General features: G+C 40.5%; 1 protein-coding gene across 2 annotated transcripts in view; it reads left to right on the forward strand.

Annotated features, from left to right (window-relative positions):
* The window catches only part of LOC113406244 (connector enhancer of kinase suppressor of ras 2-like), a 357,746-nt gene that overhangs the window by 175,596 nt on the left and 161,559 nt on the right, over positions 1-20,591 (forward strand). For both annotated transcript variants that reach the window (XM_026649850.2, XM_026649851.2), the window contains exon 8: positions 3,348-3,416. In XM_026649850.2, coding sequence (XP_026505635.1) covers positions 3,348-3,416 — 69 coding nt within the window. The remainder of the gene's footprint in view (positions 1-3,347; positions 3,417-20,591) is intronic.

A 20,591-nucleotide genomic window follows, 5' to 3' on the forward strand; every position in this document is an offset into this window, starting at 1 on the left:
CTGGGACTCTGGAAATATCTCATGCCAGGTAGAATAGAAATGTGTGTGGGGAAGGTCCATAGGACCTGCAGCATGCAAGCTTTCCTTGGACCTTTGACCATTTCTTCTTTCTCTTGCTGCAGACAATGTTGTTGGGCTGTATTCTATAATATGTCTGTGGTAGGATCTCTGTGAACACCAGCCTTCCTGGAAGGAGGAGCAACATAAGCCATTAAGGAACTTGAAGACTCAGTCAGGGTTCTTACAAATCAAACCCACAGCTCTCAGCATCACAGGTGGAATAAACTACAGTTCTGTGTTGGTGCAGGAGGGTTGTGACATTTCTGGGAGACATAAGCAAAAATGAGAGAAGAGTTTTGAAATTTGAATTTCCCTTAAACTTAAACTAAGATATGCAACCAACTCAGTCTACAAATTACTGGGTTGTTTTATTTCACAAAGGTGAAGATAATGTATTCCCTAAGAATCTTGAGATTTCATTCCTACTTTCCTCCCTGATGCATCGATGTAATTCTATAGTAGCAGAGTCCTGTCAGGAGGAAGCAAACACAATGTTTTTTTTAATTTGGTCTTGATCAGTTTCATGCACTGAAGCTCTGGAGGTGTTAAGAAAGCTTCAGCCTACCAGTTGGATATGGACATTCTACTACTAATGGCTAATAAAGTTTTAATGAAGAGTAAGCTGTTAGCATCTTTCAAACATGTGGTTGTTAGGACCATGCATAATATGGAAAGATAGGCATCATACTGGTGTACAAGAGGAAGCATCTACAGATTCTGGAAGGATTGGTGCCTATCATTATTTGGAAGCTGTTACCTACCATTTTTCCATTGATAGTTTTCAATCTGGGATGCTACTGGATTTCTAAATGGCAGTGGCAGTCAAAAAATCTCTTTAGATCTACATATGCCCAAACGTTTTTGATCTTTTTTTCTGATATGGAGCATTTCATAGCTATTGTAACCTCTAGTTAGGATTTATGCAATACTCTTTCCATGAAGCTACCCTAGAAGACCACTGAGAAGCTGTTTTCTGTGCAAAATACAGCTACCTATATACTTAGTATTGCAAAGGATGCGGTGCATATTACATTTGTTATCCTTAACCCTGCAATCACCTGCTAGATGTGATTCAAGGCTTTGATGTCCATCTATACAGCCCTCTGTGATTTGGATCTTGGCAACATTAGAAGCCATTTCTCTCCCAATATACCATTTTAGCAGTTAAAATTAGTTGGGCATTTCTTCTATAAATCTTTAGATTAGCACTCAGAGAGAATGGAGTCAGATTCTCCATGGAGGGTCTCTTGGCTCTGTACTGTGTTTTCTCTGGTGCTCCTGCAGAGCTAGAATGTGTTAACCTCATGGTTCAAGGCTTATCTCTTTACTCAGACTTTAGCTTGAGAGTAATGATTATGTGGGATACATTGAGGCACGGTGATGGGTCAGGCATGAGTGTATCGCATGGGGAGGTGGGGAGGGAGTTTGTATATGGTGCAAAGAGACTGTCTGGTGAGTACATTTTTACAATTCATAATATAAATATATAAGAAAAATGAGAGACTTGATTCATTAGTTGAAAGCAAACCTGAACTGATCATTGTTTGCAAAATTAAATGTTTAATTCTCTGATGAGTATCCTGGTAAGAGATTCAAAAGGAAATATTTTCAAACTGGTGTCATGTATCAGTCCAAACACTAGTGCTTCAAGAGTGGGATCTTTGCTTTTTTTATTCTAATAATCACCATATGAAGTTCTTAGAAAGTAGTTATTTATAAAGTCCCCCCTCTGCTTTCACTAAACTAAACTGTAAAAGGAAATATTCATCAGTGCAGGTCTCTGCATTAATTCCTACTTGAAAAATCAGCCAATCACAAAATCAACAACCCTGTAATAAGAGGAATGCAATTATCTCTAGTACTGAGAGAGTTCAGTGCGTGTCCAGAACTTCAATTTTACATGTTATATGCAAAATGGCACCTTCACTTGCACAACACTATATGGGTTAGTCTGTGATTCAATGAATGGCCCTCTTCCCTAACACCGCTTCTTGAAACACACATTTTTCTTGGACATCTCCTGTCCAAATGCTGACTCAGCTTATTATGATGAAATCTGCATGATCACAGCAGAAGGGGACAATGTGACTGCAAGAGGCAAACATTTTGACAGACAAAATGGTTCAGTTATATTGTTATGATTAAACTGAATTCTGGACTTTGGGAATATTACATTTAGATCATTTCTCTTTTAGTAAAGCCACAAAATGATAAAAGTGAATGTGTCTAATTCTAGTTGCTCAATACAAAAATGTAGCAACTTTCTGGAGTTCCTGGGGGATAGATCCTGACACTTTCATACTGTGGCTCTTTGATTCTTCTTTTAATAGCAGGGGAAGTTCTGTATCTGTGCAGAGCCCAGTTGAAGTTGGTGGGGCTCTATCTACATGCTATCAGCTGCAGACAGGGCTGGAAAAGTCGAAGAAGTTTTGCTTTATAGAAAGCTTAGTGTAATTGTTTTGCACCAAGAGTAATTAGTCTATTGCAAATGTTAAAGAGACAAGGTGGGTGAGGTAGTATCTTTTATCTGACCAACTTCTGTTGGTGAAAGAGATATACTTTGGGGCTCCACAGAGCTCTTCTAAGACAACACCGTAAATATTAAAGATAGAAATATGAGAAATAGAAAAGTTTTTTAAATTAGGCTGTTATTTAGAGAAGCAAAACTACCGCTACTAATTCATCTTTGAAGGTATGGATTTTTACAGTATCCCTCTTCTAGTTACATCTCTAGCAACTAATAATAGTTCAGAAATATAAATTTACAGTTTATCTGTCTTATCTACATGGCCTGGATACTGATTGTATCCGCATGCAAAAAATATTGATTTTTTCTGAAGTTCACTTGAAGTATTTGTTTTAATTAGATGAGAACATGAAAGACATAATGTTGCAAAGTCTATTTATGAAGCTGTTGTCCATTAGAGCTCTGGCACTCTGAGCATTAGCAGAAGGTGGACCTCTAAGATTTACAGATATTAGATGGCTTAAAATGATTGGTCACTTATTAGTATTAAAAAGGCATCCTTAGAAACTGGCTAACCTTTGATAATATAAACATTGCTACCTTTTTTAACATTTGACTGTCTTGCATACAATTATACAGAATATTGTCTCAAACAACGATGAATGACTTAATTAAAAATCTTTTTTTATTGATTTACTTCATTGGAGAATGTAATTATGAATCTAACCTGACTTACATAGCTTAGCAATCTTACTGCTGAAAGAGAGATGGTGACCAGTAAGAACTGTCTTCTTTATCATCTCTTTTATTTTAAATTCAGTCACCTGCAGATCGGTGCAAGAAAATCCATGCTGGAGATGAAGTGATTCAAGTTAACCACCAAACTGTGGTATGTATAAATATGTTCTGTGTCAATTGGAGATAGAGGTGCACTGGCATATCAGCATGTATACAGAAGAAATATGTAGAAATGTTTTATATTTTCCTAAACTATTAGTGGGTTTTACATGAAAGTTTTTTTTTTTTTATTATTCCCTGCCCTCTCCCCCACCTTCCAAGTGCACTTAGTTTGTAACAGAATCACACAATTTCTGGGACAGGAAAATATGTGGTGTTCGTACTTATCCTTTATCATCTGAATAAGGAAGTATTACTTCACACAACACACAGTCAACCTGTGGAACTCTTTGCCGGAGGATGTTGTGAAGGCCAAGACTATAATGGGGTTCAAAAAAGAACTAGATAAGTTCATGGAGGATAGGTCCATCAATGGCTATTAGCCAGGATGGGCAGGGATGGTGTCCCTAGTCTCTGTTTGCCAGAAACTGGGAATGGGCGACGGGATGGATCACTTGATGATTACCTGTTCTGTTCATTCCCTCTGGCCAATGCCAGGTTCCCCACTGTCGGAAGACAGGACACTGAGCTAGATGGACCATTGGTCTGATCCAGTATGGCCATTCTTATGTTCTTATGAATATTATGGAAGATGTTGAATTATCTTAGGCTAGGTCTACACTACCCGCCTGAATCGGCGGGTAGAAATCGACCTCTCAGGGATCGAATTATCGCGTCTCGTCGGGACGCGACAATCGATCCCCGAATCGACGCTCTTATTCCACCAGCGGAGGTGGGAGTAAGCGCCGTCGACGGGAAGCCGCGGAGGTCGATTTTGCCGCCGTCCTTACAGCGGGGTAAGTCGGCTGCGATATGTCGAATTCAGCTACGCTATTCGCGTAGCTGAATTTGCGTATCTTAAATCGACCCCCCCCTGTAGTGAAGACCTGCCCTTAGATAGCTGAGGTTCTGGATAGCCTAGGGAATTTTCATTTTGACTAGGCATTATCAAATGACATAGCTCTGTTCTGGGTGATAGAAGTTTTGGATAGGAGAGATTCAGGTAATTTGAATGGTACTATAGTTGCAGGCTAAAGATTGACATTACATGCTAGGAACTGGAAAGCTTCTTTAATTTAAAATTTAATAGAATGCACCCAGCCTATGTTTGTGTGCCAGAAAAAAAGAAAAGGTGCATATATTGTTACTATTCTGACTTAATCTAACCATTGTTGATACACATAATTTAAATTTTTCAAAATTGGAAAATTAGGAGTAAAATAACCATTAGGTATACCTAATAATTCCCAATTATCACTACCAAAATGGAAGTGCTGTACATTAGTTTCTGCTGATCTTATTAGGACTATTAAACTACTGCAATCTACAGAAAAATCTCTTAGAAAAATAGGTTTTATGATAAACATCTTCTTGTATCTTGTAACATAAAAGAAATATAATTGTAATTTTAAAAGGTACACTTTGTTTTCCCATGTATAGGCTATCTGTCTTTCATTAAGAATAGTGAAAATAATATATTTTAATGAAAAAGTATTTGTGCAAACAATTTAACTGACCAAAAAAGTTTCTAAAATGTTGTTAGTATGGCAATGGTTTGTTAAAAATATGTTTCTTAATTCCTAGTAGAGTTCCATTTATGGCTTTGGGAACTGATGAAATTGTACAGTACGTCAGCTCCTCTGCGCAACTCATTATAGTATTTCATTATACCCTCCAGCTAAATTTGATATAAAATATACTGTACATGTATGAAAGTTAACTGATGAGGTGCTACCTTTTGTGCTGGGGAATTTAAATTAATAAACCTAACCAGAACAGGGCAAGGTGGAGTTTTTTCTTTGTTGTTTTTGATCTGTGGAATAACCATTTCAATTTGTATTATTAATTTCAACTATATAAAATGCTAGAGCAAGATGCCATTATACATACTGTGACAAAGTTCCTCCTCTACCTTGGTGGGTCCTGCGCTTATTGGCGGATTTGTTCACTTCACAGATTCACCCTGTGGGTCAGGAAACAGTCCAGAGACCTTCCCCTCTGGTAGAAGCTATAGTCCAGGTCAATTCCTCCTGTGTTTGATCAGGAGTTGGGAGGTATGGGGGGAACCCGGGCCCGCCCTCTACTCCGGGTTCCAGCCCAGGGCCCTGTGGACTGCAGCTGTTTAGAGTGCCTCCTGGTACAGTTGCACGACACCTACAACTCCCTGGGCTACTTCCCCATGGCTTCCTCCCAACACCTTCTTTGTCCTCACCACCAGACCTTCCTCCTGATGTCTGATAACGCTTGTATTTCTCAGTCCTCCAGCAGTACGCTCGCTTACTCACTCTCAGCTTCTTGCACACCTCTTGCTCCCATTTCCCCACACACACTTCCTCTCCTCTGGCTCCCGTTGGTTTGACTGGAGTGAGCCCTTTTATAGCATCAGAGGGGCCTTAATTAGAGTCAGGTGCTTAACTGCCTCACCTGACTCTTAGCAGGTTAATTGGAGTCAGGTGGTCTATTAGCCTGGAGCAGCCCCTGCTCTGGTCACTCAGGGAACAGAAAACTACTTATCCAGTGGCCAGTATATCTCCCTTCTGCTACTCTGCTGTTCTCAACTGGTCTGGGTCTATCACAATACACATACATTGTGAGTCCTTTCTTTATTTTTACCAACTACAGGAAGCCAAAAAAAACCTTCAATCTTTAAAAGCTTTTCATATCAAAACTATATTAATATCAATCAAAAAGTATACAAGTCCTAAGAAACACATCAACAAGCACTCAGTCTCTAGACTGGAATGAATGTTCTTCCTATTAATTTCAATGGAAGTTGTCACTAAATCGCTTAGTCAGCTCTAAAAATTTCAACCATCTGATTTTCGTGCCATATCTGTACTCCCTTTCTGTAAAGGGAAATCGTGTCTTACTAATCTATTAGAATTCTTTGAAGGGGTCAACAAACATGTGGACAAGGGGGATCCAGTGGACATAGTGTACTTAGATTTCCAGAAAGCCTTTGACAAGGTCCCTCATCAAAGGCTCTTATGTAAATTAAGCTGCCATGGGATAAAAGGGAAGGTCCTTTCATGGATTGAGAACTGGTTAAAAGACAGGGAACAAAGGGTAGGAATTAATGGTAAATTCTCAGAATGGAGAGGGGTAACTAGTGGTGTTCCCCAAGGGTCAGTCCTCGGACCGATCCTATTCAACTTATTCATAAATGATCTGGAGAAAGGGGTAAACAGTGAGGTGGCAAAGTTTGCAGATGATACTAAACTGCTAAAGATAGTTAAGTCCAAAGCAGACTGTGAAGAACTTCAAAAAGATCTCACAAAACTAAGTGATTGGGCAACAAAATGGCAAATGAAATTTAATGTGGATAAATGTAAAGTAATGCACATTGGAAAAAATAACCCCAACTATACATACAATATGATGGGGGCTAATTTAGCTACAACAAGTCAGGAAAAAGATCTTGGAGTCATCGTGGATAGTTCTCTGAAAATGTCCACGCAGTGTGCAGAGGCAGTCAAAAAAGCAAACAGGATGTTAGGAATCATTAAAAAGGGGATAGAGAATAAGACTGAGAATATATTATTGCCCTTATATAAATCGATGGTACGCCCTCATCTCGAATACTGCGTACAGATGTGGTCTCCTCATCTCAAAAAAGATATACTGGCACTAGAAAAGGTTCAGAAAAGGGCAACTAAAATGATTAAGGGTTTGGAACGGGTCCCATATGAGGAGAGATTAAAGAGGCTAGGACTCTTCAGCTTGAAAAAGAGGAGACTAAGGGGGGATATGATAGAGGTATATAAAATCGTGAGTGATGTGGAGAAAGTGGATAAGGAAAAGTTATTTACTTATTCCCATAATACAAGAACTAGGGGTCATCAAATGAAATTAATAGGCAGCAGGTTTAAAACAAATAAAAGGAAGTTCTTCTTCACGCAGCGCACAGTCAACTTGTGGAACTCCTTACCTGAGGAGGTTGTGAAGGCTAGGACTATAACAGAGTTTAAAAGAGAACTGGATAAATTCATGGTGGTTAAGTCCATTAATGGCTATTAGCCAGGACGGGTAAGGAATGGTGTCCCTAGCCTCTGTCAGAGGGTGGAGATAGATGGCAGGAGAGAGATCACTTGATCATTGCCTGTTAGGTTCACTCCCTCTGGGGCACCTGGCATTGGCCACTGTTGGTAGACAGGATACTGGGCTAGATGGACCTTTGGTCTGACCTGGTACGGCCTTTCTTATGTTCTTATGTTCTTTACTTTGTGGTGAGGGCAGATTTTTACTTGTTAATAATATGACAGAAATCTTGAGATGATCTTTTGGTATCTAAGAATCTTAGTTCTTATGATTCAATTTCTGAAAGTACATTTCTTCCCCCCCCCGCCCCGCGAGCAATAAACCAGGCACCACAAACGTGACTTTTGAGGTGTATAATTCCTTTGCAATTTATATAATAGGAAATTGATGAAGTAAAAATAATTTACAATTTTATTTTGTATGCTATAACATACAGTATAGAGTATATGTATTGCATTAGAATAGTACATTTATTCAAAATCTAGTTTCTGGAATATAAAACACAGACTTTTATTGCCTCTACAATGTGTTCTGAGGCAATTGTCATCTTTGGTGTTGTAGCCAAATGGCTTTTACATATTTTCAGCATTCCAAAATAAGTGCCATATATACTTGTTCATAAGCCGAATTTTTTAGTAAAAAAGGAAAGCACCAGAGAAGGGGGTTGGCTTATGAACGGGTATAGAGAGGGAGAGGTGGGACACAGCCCCTCCCCCCAACAGAGGGAGCAAGGAGAGGCAGCACAGCCAGAAGGGAAGAGGCGGGGCCAGAGTCTCTCCGCTTCTGGCCACGCTGCTCCCCCCCCTCCCCCAGCCTCCGGGGCTGGCAGGCTGCAGCCGTGCCGCTCAGCCCCACCCCCCAGAGCAGCCTGTGGCCATGCCGCTGGAGCACACTGTGGCCGTGCCACCCGGCCCAGCCCGCTGGCACATGCTGCGGCCGCGCCGCCCGGTCTGGCCCTCTGGAGCAGGCTGCGGCCGCGCTGCCCAGGCTGCCAGAGCAGCTCCAGCCAGGTCAGAGACCTCCTCCCCTGACCCTCCCCAGATAAGGTGGGAAGGGATGGGATGGGGAGAGTGTGGGGGTCCCGGGCTAGGGGTGGGGTCATGTGGGGGGTGATCACAGGGGTTACTCCCCTGACTCCCAGCTTCTCCCCCCCAACAAATTTCCCCACCAGTTGCTGTCCTGGCCCGTCAGGGTAAGCAGCTGGCACGCTGGGACACTTTGTTTACTTAGGTTTACCTCCGTGCCTGCAGACACTCGAGGTAAACAGACCATCTTGACCCACCAGCGGCTTATCCTGATGGCCCGGGAAGCAAAGTTTGCTGACCCCTGAATTATAGGGTCGGCTTATAAAAATTTTCCATTTTTACTTATCCATCTTGGGGGGGTCAGCTTATAAATGAACCGGCTTATGATCGAGTATATATGGTACTGCTTGTCCCCTGATGACAAATGAGCACTTTTGCTGAATACTGAAATGCAGCTTCTACATTGCCTTTCTTATCAGGAAAACGGGGCCCTCCACTTTACTGGGATTTGTAGACCCACAAGACTTGGAGTGTTGAAAATATGTAAAACCCATTTGGCTACAACACTAAAAGTGACAATTGCTTCAGACAATATTGTGGAGGCCAAAAAAAAGTCTGAGTCTTGTCTCCTACAAACAAGATTTCGAATAAATGCACATTTTAAAATATTTATTTGTGGCCTCACTGTACCCAGGATCTTTTCTATTACATATTTTCTCTTTCTGTTTCTCAGAGAGAGAGAGAGAGAGAGAGACAAGATCATGGGTGCAGTGATTATATAGATATGTTTTATTTATTTATTTACTGTGGTCTCGCTGCACCCAGGATTTTTTTCTTTATTTTGAGGATTAGAAACTTACAATATGATAAGCATCTATCATCCTGTCGGTGGTATCCAATACTCCAGTTCACCTCAAAATATATCCTATTTTGTGTCCCCGGCCATGATCAGACCGCTGTGCTAATTACTGAACAGACTGATACGTGCCCTGAAGAACTTGCAGTCTAACTGTGGCGAGCCGTTTTTCTCTGAAAACAGATAAATAGATCAATTATATTTTCAGCTTTTTCCTCATTTGGAGGCTCAGGTATCTGAGGATCCTACACACTGGATTTTCCAGTCTTTCTGTTTTTTTAAGCCTCTGTTTGTTCTCACTTATTATATTATTAGACAATTGAGACTGGTGGTTCTGTTTTTCAGCTTGCTTCTGTAGATCATCTCTTACCTATCCATTTATCAATCCTGAGTCCTTTTCAAACCCCTCTTTAAGGTTAAAATAATTATTACCAAGTCATTGGAGATTTACAATAGAACTATAGACAAATATTATTAACCTATAATTGTAATTAATTTGGTACCTTGCATGTGGGAAACCTAAACATAATTTTACTTAAAAGATTCCTTTTAACTTTAGCATAAACTGAAAAATTGAGCAATATGTTGAATACTTTTTGCTTATGTTTTTAAAAATCAATACTACATTTTCAGTGCTAATTTTCCTGCTTCAATATGAGGATGAATATAAATTAGGGAAAAGAAGATGTTAATTTATAACTCTGCATAATGAACAAGATTTTCAGCTAACTCCTGACACAAAATCAGTATTTTAATCTTGAGAAAGCTTCTTCTTTGCAAATGTCTGCTGATTTTAAAGTAAACAGCATAACAAACTGGCAAAGCAAGATAAATGACTTATTCATGCTTATTTTCATGATACATGTTCCAATTAACATGTTCTTATGCTGAATGTCAAACCATTCTTTATTGGCATCCTCTGTACAAGTGCTGGTACTTAATGCATATGGTTATTGAAATTGGCACTGGAATCAAAGGGTCTCAAGTGAGAGTCATGATTCTTTATGCTATATTGCTATGAAACCTACATAATACAACACAAGCCATTTTTTTCTGGCATAACCACTGGAATTTAAATATTCTTATTAACGTGAAAAATGAAGTTTAAATTAGTTTAGAAAATATGTTAATTTGCAATTCAGAAAAGCTTCCTTGTTTATTGTAGTCTACTGAAATTAAATAGCTACAGAGAGCTCCATCAATGCGATATTTTGCCTTACTATTGCAGGCTTGGATCTCTGAAGTATTCTAAGGTTTAGATGCTCATCTCTCTCACTGAAATTCAGTGGATTTTGGGCTCCTCATTCTCATAGGTTTCCTTGAAAATTCCAGCGTTAATCACCATAAAATGCCTTATTTTTGTACAAACGTTAAAAAAACCAAACATAGCAGAATGTTTATAAGGTACCAGTGCTCAAACAACTTCTTATTTATTATTCAAGCGTGTTCCAAGACAACCCTTCTTACACTCCCTTGATCAGCCAAAAAGTCTTGGGAGAAAGGTTGTTGATATCTCTCAGGGAACTATTATTGTACACAGTTAACTCTAGAATTTTGGATATGTCTGTTGTAAAACTATATTTTAGGTTTGTAAGGGAGAAACCACAGGAGTATGTACTGACAGCGTAGGATAGATGAGTAGTTGATGATTGTTAATCAATTTCCTGTGAAGTGGAAGTATTTTCTATAATTTGGAAATGTCTTTGGCATATTATATGCAGTTCTGATAAAAGGTTTAATTGACGTGTAACAGTAGATCTCTATATTTTATGTATTTTTATTAGCTAAAACTCATCAGAAAATATGTGCTAGCATTTCTGACTGTGTTTACCAATGGATGACAAAAACTAGGGCAAATTTAACTAATTAGTGGACATTAGAGAGGCAGGGTGGATGAGGTAATATCTTTTATTGGACCAACTTCTGTTGGTGAGAGAGACACTAACTTTCCAGCCACACACAGCTCTTTTTCAGGTCTGGGAAAGGAACTCCCAGCCTCACAGCAAAATGCAAGGTGGAACAGATAGTTTAGCCTAAGTAGTTAACACGTATTTTAAGGGATGATTCAAGGTAGAATTGCCTGTTAACACCTCTGCAATCATAGGACAAAAAGAGGGGGTTAGTGGGTAACAAATTGTGGTAATAAACCATAAATCCAGTGTCTCTGTTCAGTCCATGATTTTTGGTGTCTAGCAGAGTAATGGATTTAAGCATCCAGGCTTGTCTTTTGAAAGTATTGTGCAGATTTTCTTTGAGGATGAGAACTGAGAGGTCAGATATAGACTGATGGTTTTGTGAAAAGCATTCACCTACAGGTGATGGAGTGTTTTTGTCTTTTATCGTTTTCCTATGTGAGTTCATTTGAGAGCGTAGAGATTGTCTGGTTTCACCTACATAATTGTTGTTGGGGCATTTAGTGCACTGGATAAGATATTCCACGTTGTTGTGATAGGCATGTGTAGGGTCCATGAATCTTGAAAGATATGTTGTGGGGGATATTGTTCATTGTAGCAGTGAAGATATGTCTTCACTGTTGTTGTAGCAGAGTCTGTTGCTGCTTTGAGTTGGTTTGTCCTGGTCTGTGAGGATCTTTCTTCAGATGTTGAGCATGGACAGGTCGGAGGTTGTTTGAAGGCCAGAAGTGGGGGGTTTAGGAAATATTTCTTTCAGGCTGGGATCCCCACTGAGTATGCACTGTAGTTCTTTGATGATACCCCATCTGGGTTCCAGTGTGGAATGGTAGGTGACAACTAGGGATTTGCAGTCAGAAGGGGTTTTATTTCTGTACTGAAGCAGATTCTCCTGGGCTATTTGGGGTGGCCTCTTCCATGATGTGATATACTTCTCTAGAGGAGTGTCCTTGTTTGAGGAAGGTGGTTTAAAGTGTGTTAAAGTGTATATCCCGGACTTCCTCCTCAGAGCATATTCTGTGGTATCAGAGGGCCTGGCTGTAGATAACCAATTTCTTGTTGTGTTTGGGGTGGTTACTGGGTCTAGGACGGTAGGTGTGGTGATCTGTTTATTGGTGTCTGTGGGGTTCCATTGTTGAAGCTGATTGTGGTGTCCAGGAAGTTGATGCTGGTGTGGACATGTTCTAGAGAGAGTTTGATGGATGGATGATGATTGCTGAAGTTGTGGTGGGAATCTATGAGGGAGTTTAAGTTGTCTGTCCAGAGAATGAAAATATCATTGATGTATATCACTGGTGGACAGTCTTATGTAGTGGCTAATAATTCCTATTTACTTACTACACACAGTTACCGTTTAAACTTTAACTTGGAGCAAGGTGGTACATAGATAATAATAATAATTAATACCTAGCTCTCTCAGAGCATGTTAGCCAATCTAATATGGGAAACTACTTTTGGATGACATTGGCCAAGTCAACAGGCTTTGGGCTGTGAAAGTTGTTTCATGTCTTCACACAGAAAATTGACACATTCTTAATAATAAATCCCTCATGGCTTAGAAGGTTTAATCAGAGTGTAAACTATCCTATACTTTCATGCACCATAAAACATTTAATCATTTTTGGCTTTGGAGATAGGTATATAGTGAGTTTCTAATATCTGTCCAGCTGTCCCCTCATAAAATTAAAGAGTGTTAGTATTAAGCTAAGTTCAGTGTACATTAAAGTTTCTCTTCCACTTGTTAAAGAGCTATTCTGAGGAGTAATCCCAATTTTCCTGTAATTTTAACATAACCTGTTTGAAAAAGAGCCTTTCTCAGAAGCTAGCAGTACGATTTGGGCATTGAGAACAAAGCCACTCACTTATCTGAAATTAAGAGATTTTAATAATTTTTTTTCCCATTTTGTTGCAGATGGAACAAATATGATGCATAACTGCTTTAAAAATTCTTGTTATGGCTAAACATACAGTGCTTACAGTGTGACCAGAGAAGTGTCAAATTGTGTTAAGAAAATAATAATAATTACCTCACAGACATTTGTATTGCAGTATGTGCTGTGACATGTAATGCACTTTCATTTTCCCAGACCTTCTCAATGCTTAAGAAGTTAAATTTTTTGAAGTTGAGTGAAGTTTAAGTTGTTTGGACCTATACTATAAGCTTCCAAGATCCTACCCAGTAGAACCCAGCATCTATTGTTGTTCCACCCTGATGGATTATGTTTGCATATTCTGTTCTAGTTCATCCATATCTATGTGTTGTATGAGCTAAAAGGACAACATCAGTTGTTTAGTTTGAGTTTCCATTTATTTATTTGTTCTCCATTACCAGTTATAGAGTGGTCCTCTGATGTTTTTGTTCATTTCTCCTGTGGAAAACTTTAGTTTCTTTTACAGTTTTTTAAAGCAGCTGTTGCAGCTCAACTAAACAACTAACAAAATCATCCAAAGCACAGGACTTTATCTACCAAGACATCTGTCGGGCACAGATTATCCAACAAGTTCTTGGAAAGTATTGGAGACAATTTTTTATTTTAGACATTGGAGAAAGCTACTAGGGTGTAGAGGCTCTTCTAGATTTGATTTTGACAAATAGGGAGGAACTGGTTGAGAATTTGAAAGTGGAAGGCAGTGTGGGTGAAAGTGATCATGAAACGATAAAGTTCATGATTCTAAGGAATGGCAAAGAAGGAAACAGCACAATAAAGATAATGCATTTTAAGAAGGCAGACTTTAGCAAACTCATGGGAGTTGGTAGGCAAGATCACATGGGAAGCAATCTATGGGGAAAAACAGTTCAAGAGAATTGGCAATATTTCAAGGAGACATTATTAAGGGCACAAAAACAAACTATCCCACTGCCTAGGAAAGATAGGAAGTATGGCAAGAGACCACCCTGGCTTAACCCAGGGATCTTCAATGATCTGAAACTGAAAAAAAGAGTCCTACAAAAATTGGAAACTAGGTCAGATTACAAAGGATGAATATAAACAGTGCAAGCACGTAGAGATAAAATTAGAACGGCCAAAGCACAAAACGAGATTAAACTAGCTAGAGACATAAAGGATAACAAGAAAACATTCTACAGATGCAGTAGAAGCAAGAAGAAGACCAAGCACTGGGTAAGCCCATTAGTCAATGAGGGGCGGGAGGAAACAATAACAGAAAATGTGGAAATGGCAGAAGTGCTAAATGACTTTTAGTTTAATAGCATATGGACATGTAACATGGTGAACGCCAGTGAAAATGAGATAAGATTTGAGGTTAAAATAGGGAAAGAACAAGTTAAAAATTACTTAAACAAGTTACATGTCTTCAAGTCAACAGAGCCTGATGAAATACATCCTAGAATACTCAAGAAGCTGACTGAGGAGATATCTGAGCCATTAGTGATTCTCGTTGAAAAATCATGGAAGATGGGAGAGATTCCAGAGGACTGGAAAAAGGCAAATATAGTGCCCATCTATAAAAAGGGGAATAAGGACAACTGGAGGAATTACAGACAAGTCAGGTTAACTTCAGTAACCAGAAACATAATGGAGCAAATAATTAAGCAATCAATTAGCAGACATGGAGAAGATAATAAGGTGATAAGTAACAGTCAGCATGGATTTCTCAAGAACAAATCATGTCAAACCAACCTAACAGATTTCTTTGACAGACGCAGTAGATGTAGTATATCTTGACTTTAGTAAGGCTTTTGATACTGTCTCGCATGACCTTCTCATAAACAAACTAGGGAAATACAACCTAAATTGAGCTACTATAAGGTGGTTGTGTAACTAGTTGGAAAACCGTTCCCAGAGAGTAGTTATCAGTGCTTCACAGTCAAGCTGGAAGGGCATATCAAGTGATGTTCTGCAGAGATTGGTCCTGGGTCCAGTTCTTCAATATCTTCTTCAGTGATTTAGATAATGGCATAGAGAGTACACTTATAAACAGTTTGCGAATGATACCAAACTAGCAGGGGTTACAAGTGCTTTGAAGGATAGGATTAAAATTCAAAATGATCTGGATGAAATTCAATAAGAACAAATGCAAAGTACTCCACTTAGGAAGGAACGCATATAAAATGAGAAATGACTGCCTAGGAAGGAGTATTGCTGAAAGAGAACTGGGGGTAATAGTGGATTACAAGCTAAATATGAGTCAACAGTATAACACTGTTGTAAAAAAAAAAAAAGAAGCAAAGATCATACTGGGATGTATTATCATGAGTGTTGTAAGCAAGACACGAGAAGTAATTCTTTCAGTCTACTCCGTGCTGATTAGGCCTCCACTGGACTATTGTGTCCAGTTCTGGGCACCACCTTTCAGGAAGGATGTGGACAAATTGGAGAAAGTCCAGAGAAGAGCAACAAAAATGATTAAAGGTCTAGAAAACATGACCTATGAGGAAAGATTGAATAAATTGGGTTTGTTTAGTCTGGAGAAGAGAAGCCTGAGAGGGGACATGTTAACAGATTTCAAGTACATAAAAGGTTGTTACAAGGAGGAGGGAGAAAAAATGTTCTTCTTAACTTTCGAGGGTAGGACAAGAAGCAATGGGCTTAAATTGTAGCAAGGGAGGTTTAGATTGGACATTAGGAAAAACTTCATAACTGTAAGAGTAGTTAAGCACTGGAATAAATTGCCTAGGGAGGTTGTAGAATCTCCATCATTGGAGGTTTTTAAGAGCAAACATCTGTCAGGAATGGTCTAGATCAGCAGTTCTCAACCAGTGGTCCGGGGCCAGTGTTAGACTCGCTTGGGCCCAGGGCAGAAAGCCGAAGCCCCACCACATGGGGGGGATTTGGAGGATAGCGTGGACTGCACCCTCAGCAAGTTTGCAGATGACACTAAACTGGGAGGAGTGATAGATACGCTGGAGGGTAGGGATAGGATACAGAGGGACCTAGACAAATTAGAGGATTAGGCCAAAAGAAATCTGATGAGGTTCAACAAGGACAAGTGCAGAGTCCTGCACTTAGGATGGAAGAATCCCGTGCACTGCTACAGACTAAGGACTGAATGGCTAGGCAGCAGTTCTGCAGAGAAGGACCTAGAGGTTACAGTGGACGAGAAGCTGGATATGAGTCGACAGTGTGCCCCTGTTGCCAAGAAGGCTAACAGCATTTTGCGCTGTATAAGAAGGGGAATTGCAAGCAGATCGAGGGACATGATCATTCCCCTCAATTCAACATTGGTGAGGCCTCATCTGGAGTACTGTGTCCAGTTTTGGGCCCCCACTACAACAAGAATGTGGAAAAATTGGAAAGATTCCAGCGGAGGGCAACAAAAATGATTACAGGGCTGGAGCACATGACTTATGAGGAGAGGCTGAGGGAACTGGAATTGTTTAGTCTGCAGAAGAGAAGAATGAGGGGGGATTTGATAGCTGCTCTCAACTACCTGAAAGGGGGTTCCAAAGAGGATGGATCTAGACTGCTCTCACTGGTACCTGATGACAGAACAAGGAGTAATGGTCTCAAGTTGCAGTGGGGGAGGTTTAGGTTGGATATTAGGAAAAACTTTTTCACTAGGAGAGTGGAGAAGCACTGGAATGGGTTACCTAGGGAAGTGGTGGAATCTCCTTCCTTAGAGGTTTTTAAGGTCAGGCTTGACAAAGCCCTGGCTGGGATGATTTAGTTGGGGATTGGTCCTGCTTTGAGCAGGGGGTTGGACTAGATGACCTCCTGAGGTCCCTTCCAACCCTGATGTTCTATGATTCTATGACTGAAGACCAGGGTCCCAAGCCCCACCACCCAGGGCTGAAGCCGAAGCCTGAGCAATTGCCCTCCTTGCTACCCCAGTCCTGGCTTTCATATGCAGAAAAACAGTTGTTGTGGCACAGGTGGGCCGTGGAGTTTTTATAGCATGTTGGGGGGGCCTCAGAAAGAAAAAGGTTGAAAATCCCTTGTCTAGATAATACTTAGTCCTCCTTGAGTGCAGGGGACTGGATAGAAGACCTCTCAAGGTCTATGATTCAAAGCCAGTTTTTCTCCTAAATGAAAGTGCTTTAGCTCAAGGCCTTATAAGTCTGGCCTTGAGGGAAATAATTAAAAAAGAAATTTGGTCCCAGGTGGGTTAGTGGAGTATTCAGTCTGCCTGAGAGTTCTAAGAAGGGGCTTGTGGATCTTCTGCCAGCCCATCTGTGCAGTTGCTCTGTATTTCTTTCTACTTCATTTCTCTTCCATTTTAGCCTTCAGTCCTTACTTCCAACCATAACCCCTGCTAGCAATGTCAGGTGAACAGACGCCATTGTGATGAGCATGAATGCCATTATATGTAAATATGGCATTTGTGTATATAAAATGAGAGCGAAACTAAGTAAGATCAGACTTGGTCAGGAACTGGACTGGAGATCTTTAGAGGAAAGAATTGAAGAAATTGATGACTGTGATACAGTTGGAAACCCTCTTCCCCCTCAGTCAGTACATGACTGGAGCCTTGGCATTGCCTTGGAAACACTGCACTCTCCTGGATGTCTTTTCCTTCAAATGAGATGTAAAACAGAGAATCCTGACCATGTGTAGTCATTTAATATATCCAATAGCATTTTTCATAAGTGTGTTTCTCATTAATCCCATTGTCCTGGCTGAATCCCAATGTGGACAACTCTATTATGTATAATTCTGCTGTAATTTACCTTTGTAATTACATATTTTGTTTTGATTACTATTTAAGTAGATTAGGGATTTTTCCCTTCACTTCACTTTGGAAAAAATGTTCTATAGTGGTCATGACTGAGGGCGGCTGTTGTGTTCCACTGAATGATGCCCATATATATATATATAGGCATTAGTCTGTAAACTCATTTGGGATTTTTCTGTACAGAAGCTTCTGAATAAATGTAGAGTACTAATAATGTATGTTGCTGTACAACTGTTTAGGTTGTACTACATTTTGACTTCAAGTAATAGTGTTTCTATTACAAGAAGAAAAACTCTGTCCTTTATATAAATTATCCCCTGAAGGATGTGGCACATTGTATGAATTTGCACTAAGAATGCTATAATTCTTCACCAAAAGCATTGGAAGAACCTTCCAGGACTATGAAGATGTGGGCTATCTAGTACTTATCAGGTGATGACACAATATTGTAGTTCCTAACTGTTAGATGGCTTATGCTGTAAAGTATTACAAGGTGTTGCTGTGGTACACAGTGTGATGGTCATACCAAAATAGTAGTAATTGGGAATTTGTGTTGCTTTTTGAAATCAAAATACTGATGAATTTTTTAAAAGAATTAGATATTGGTTCTCTGGTGATGATTCTCTAATACCATGTACATATAATGTCACCACATAAATATATAATAAAAATGTTAAGGTACAATAATTGATGTATTTAAGACAGTTAAGTTGTAAGATTCTTGGGGCAAAGACTGTCTCTTTGTGCTGTCTACAGAGGTGAGCAGAGTGCTGGTGGTTAACAAGTAAGAATACAGTGGTCACAATTTTGTACCTAAGGAAGAGACTGTGTACTTGGGAGGTTCCCTGCTCTCTGCCCTTCTTCCCCCACCCCCCCCCGTGCCGATTGGGATTCGATACTTCTGAACTCCTTTATGCTTTGAATTTGTCAATCAGGTATCCAGCTGACAGGTACTACACACATTACACAATGTTGTTCAACTTAAGTCCGGATCTACAGCCTCACTGCTATTTAACTACCGTGCCTCCTGAACAAAGATATTTAACCATGATAAACTGCATAGTGGTTTTGCATGAAAGGACAAAAGTTTGAGAATTTTGGTTAGGAGCACCAAGATAACTTAACTTAAACTGTGACCTGGGCTCAGTTTGAATATAGATCTCCAGAAGAATGTGCTACCTTGCCTTTTTAAACACATTTAGACATATAGGTTTTTTTAATTGTATGTATATACACATGTATAGATAAATTTTATATGTCTACCTCTTCTCTCATGTTATGACATAGGAGACATGGCCAGATGGTGCTATGGTGCCAACAGCTGGAAGCAAGGAGGAAAACTGAGACCCTGCCCCTGCATGATATAAGCCTCTGCCAGACATGATCCCTTTAGTTTGCTTTGCCCGCTTTGGAACAATCACCCAAGTTGTTTCTTTCTCCCTCCTTCTGCCTCTCTGCCTCCTCCTTTATTTCTCTATACTAAAGGGAGGAAATAGAGAAGAAAAAGAGGACTGCCCAGACACTTCCCTTCCTATTCCTGATCTCCCAAAGCAACCCTACAGCAATCATGCCAGGTCCACCCCCCACCTGCTTTGGAACATTAGCTCCACCATTATGGAAAGCCACCTGCTGATGTTTCATCGGATGCTTGTGTTAGGGATGTATTTTCTCAGGGGGATTGAAACCTTCCTGGTTCCTCTCAATCCTCTGTCAGAGATTAAGCATCTGCTCTTACAAAGAGGTTCTTCTTGGTCTGTTGTACAGAAAGATGCCTATTTACATATCTACATTCTATATGACAACTGATGCTTCTTTCATGTCACCCACAGGAAGGGCCATTACCAATTCATTATCTTTCCAGTTGCCCTGTCTTCCCTTCTCCCCTCCCCCCCCCCTTCCCTCCCGAGTATATGTGAAGATCCTAGTGATGCTGATCTCCAGTCTTTGTCATGAGTGGACGTTTGTACCCTTATACTTGTTTGAGCTCTTTCAACCTCTTGCCTTAAGGGGTTTCAGCAGAGTTACCTTTTGCAGCACCCCCATTTTGGTCTGATCCTGAGCTCTCTGCTATGAAAAGCTTTCATTTCCCTAGACAGACTCTTGTTTCTTGTTGAGCACTCTGTTGATTGTCAGGGCCTCCTCCCTGGTTCTTGCCAGTGCAACCTGCAGTTATTGGGATGCTACTTAGCCCGTGTGGACTTAAGCCCAGATCCACAAAAGTGTTTAGGCTCCTCACTTACATTGAAACCAGGGGAAATTAGAGCCTAAACCCCTTTGTGGATCTGGGCCTTAGTCCCTTGTGTGTGGCTCATTTTGGATTCCAGTAGTTCTGTGGAGGCCCTGACATCGCTGGTTCTCGTACCTGATGAGTAGGGTTACCATACGTCCTCTTTTTCCCGGACATGTCCGGCTTTTCGGCACTCAAACCCCCATCCGGGGGGAATTGCCAAAAAGCCGAACATGTCCGGGAAAATGGCGGCTCTGCTCCTCCCCTGACTCTTCGGCTCTGTTTAAGAGCCGAGCTGCCCGAGTGCTATGGGCTTCAGGCAGCCCCCTTGCCTCCGGACCCCAGCCGCCGGCCAGGCACTTCCCCGCCCGGGCTCCGGCGGCGCAGGGTCCGGAGGCACGGGGGCTGCCCGAAGCCAGTAGCGCTCGGGCAGCCCGGCTCTTAAACAGAGCCGAAGAGTCAGCGGAGGAGCAGAGCC

This window comes from Terrapene carolina, unplaced genomic scaffold (genome assembly GCF_002925995.2).
Source record: "Terrapene carolina triunguis isolate 2854851 unplaced genomic scaffold, T_m_triunguis-2.0 Scaffold23, whole genome shotgun sequence".
NCBI classification, from domain to species: Eukaryota; Metazoa; Chordata; order Testudines; family Emydidae; genus Terrapene; species Terrapene triunguis.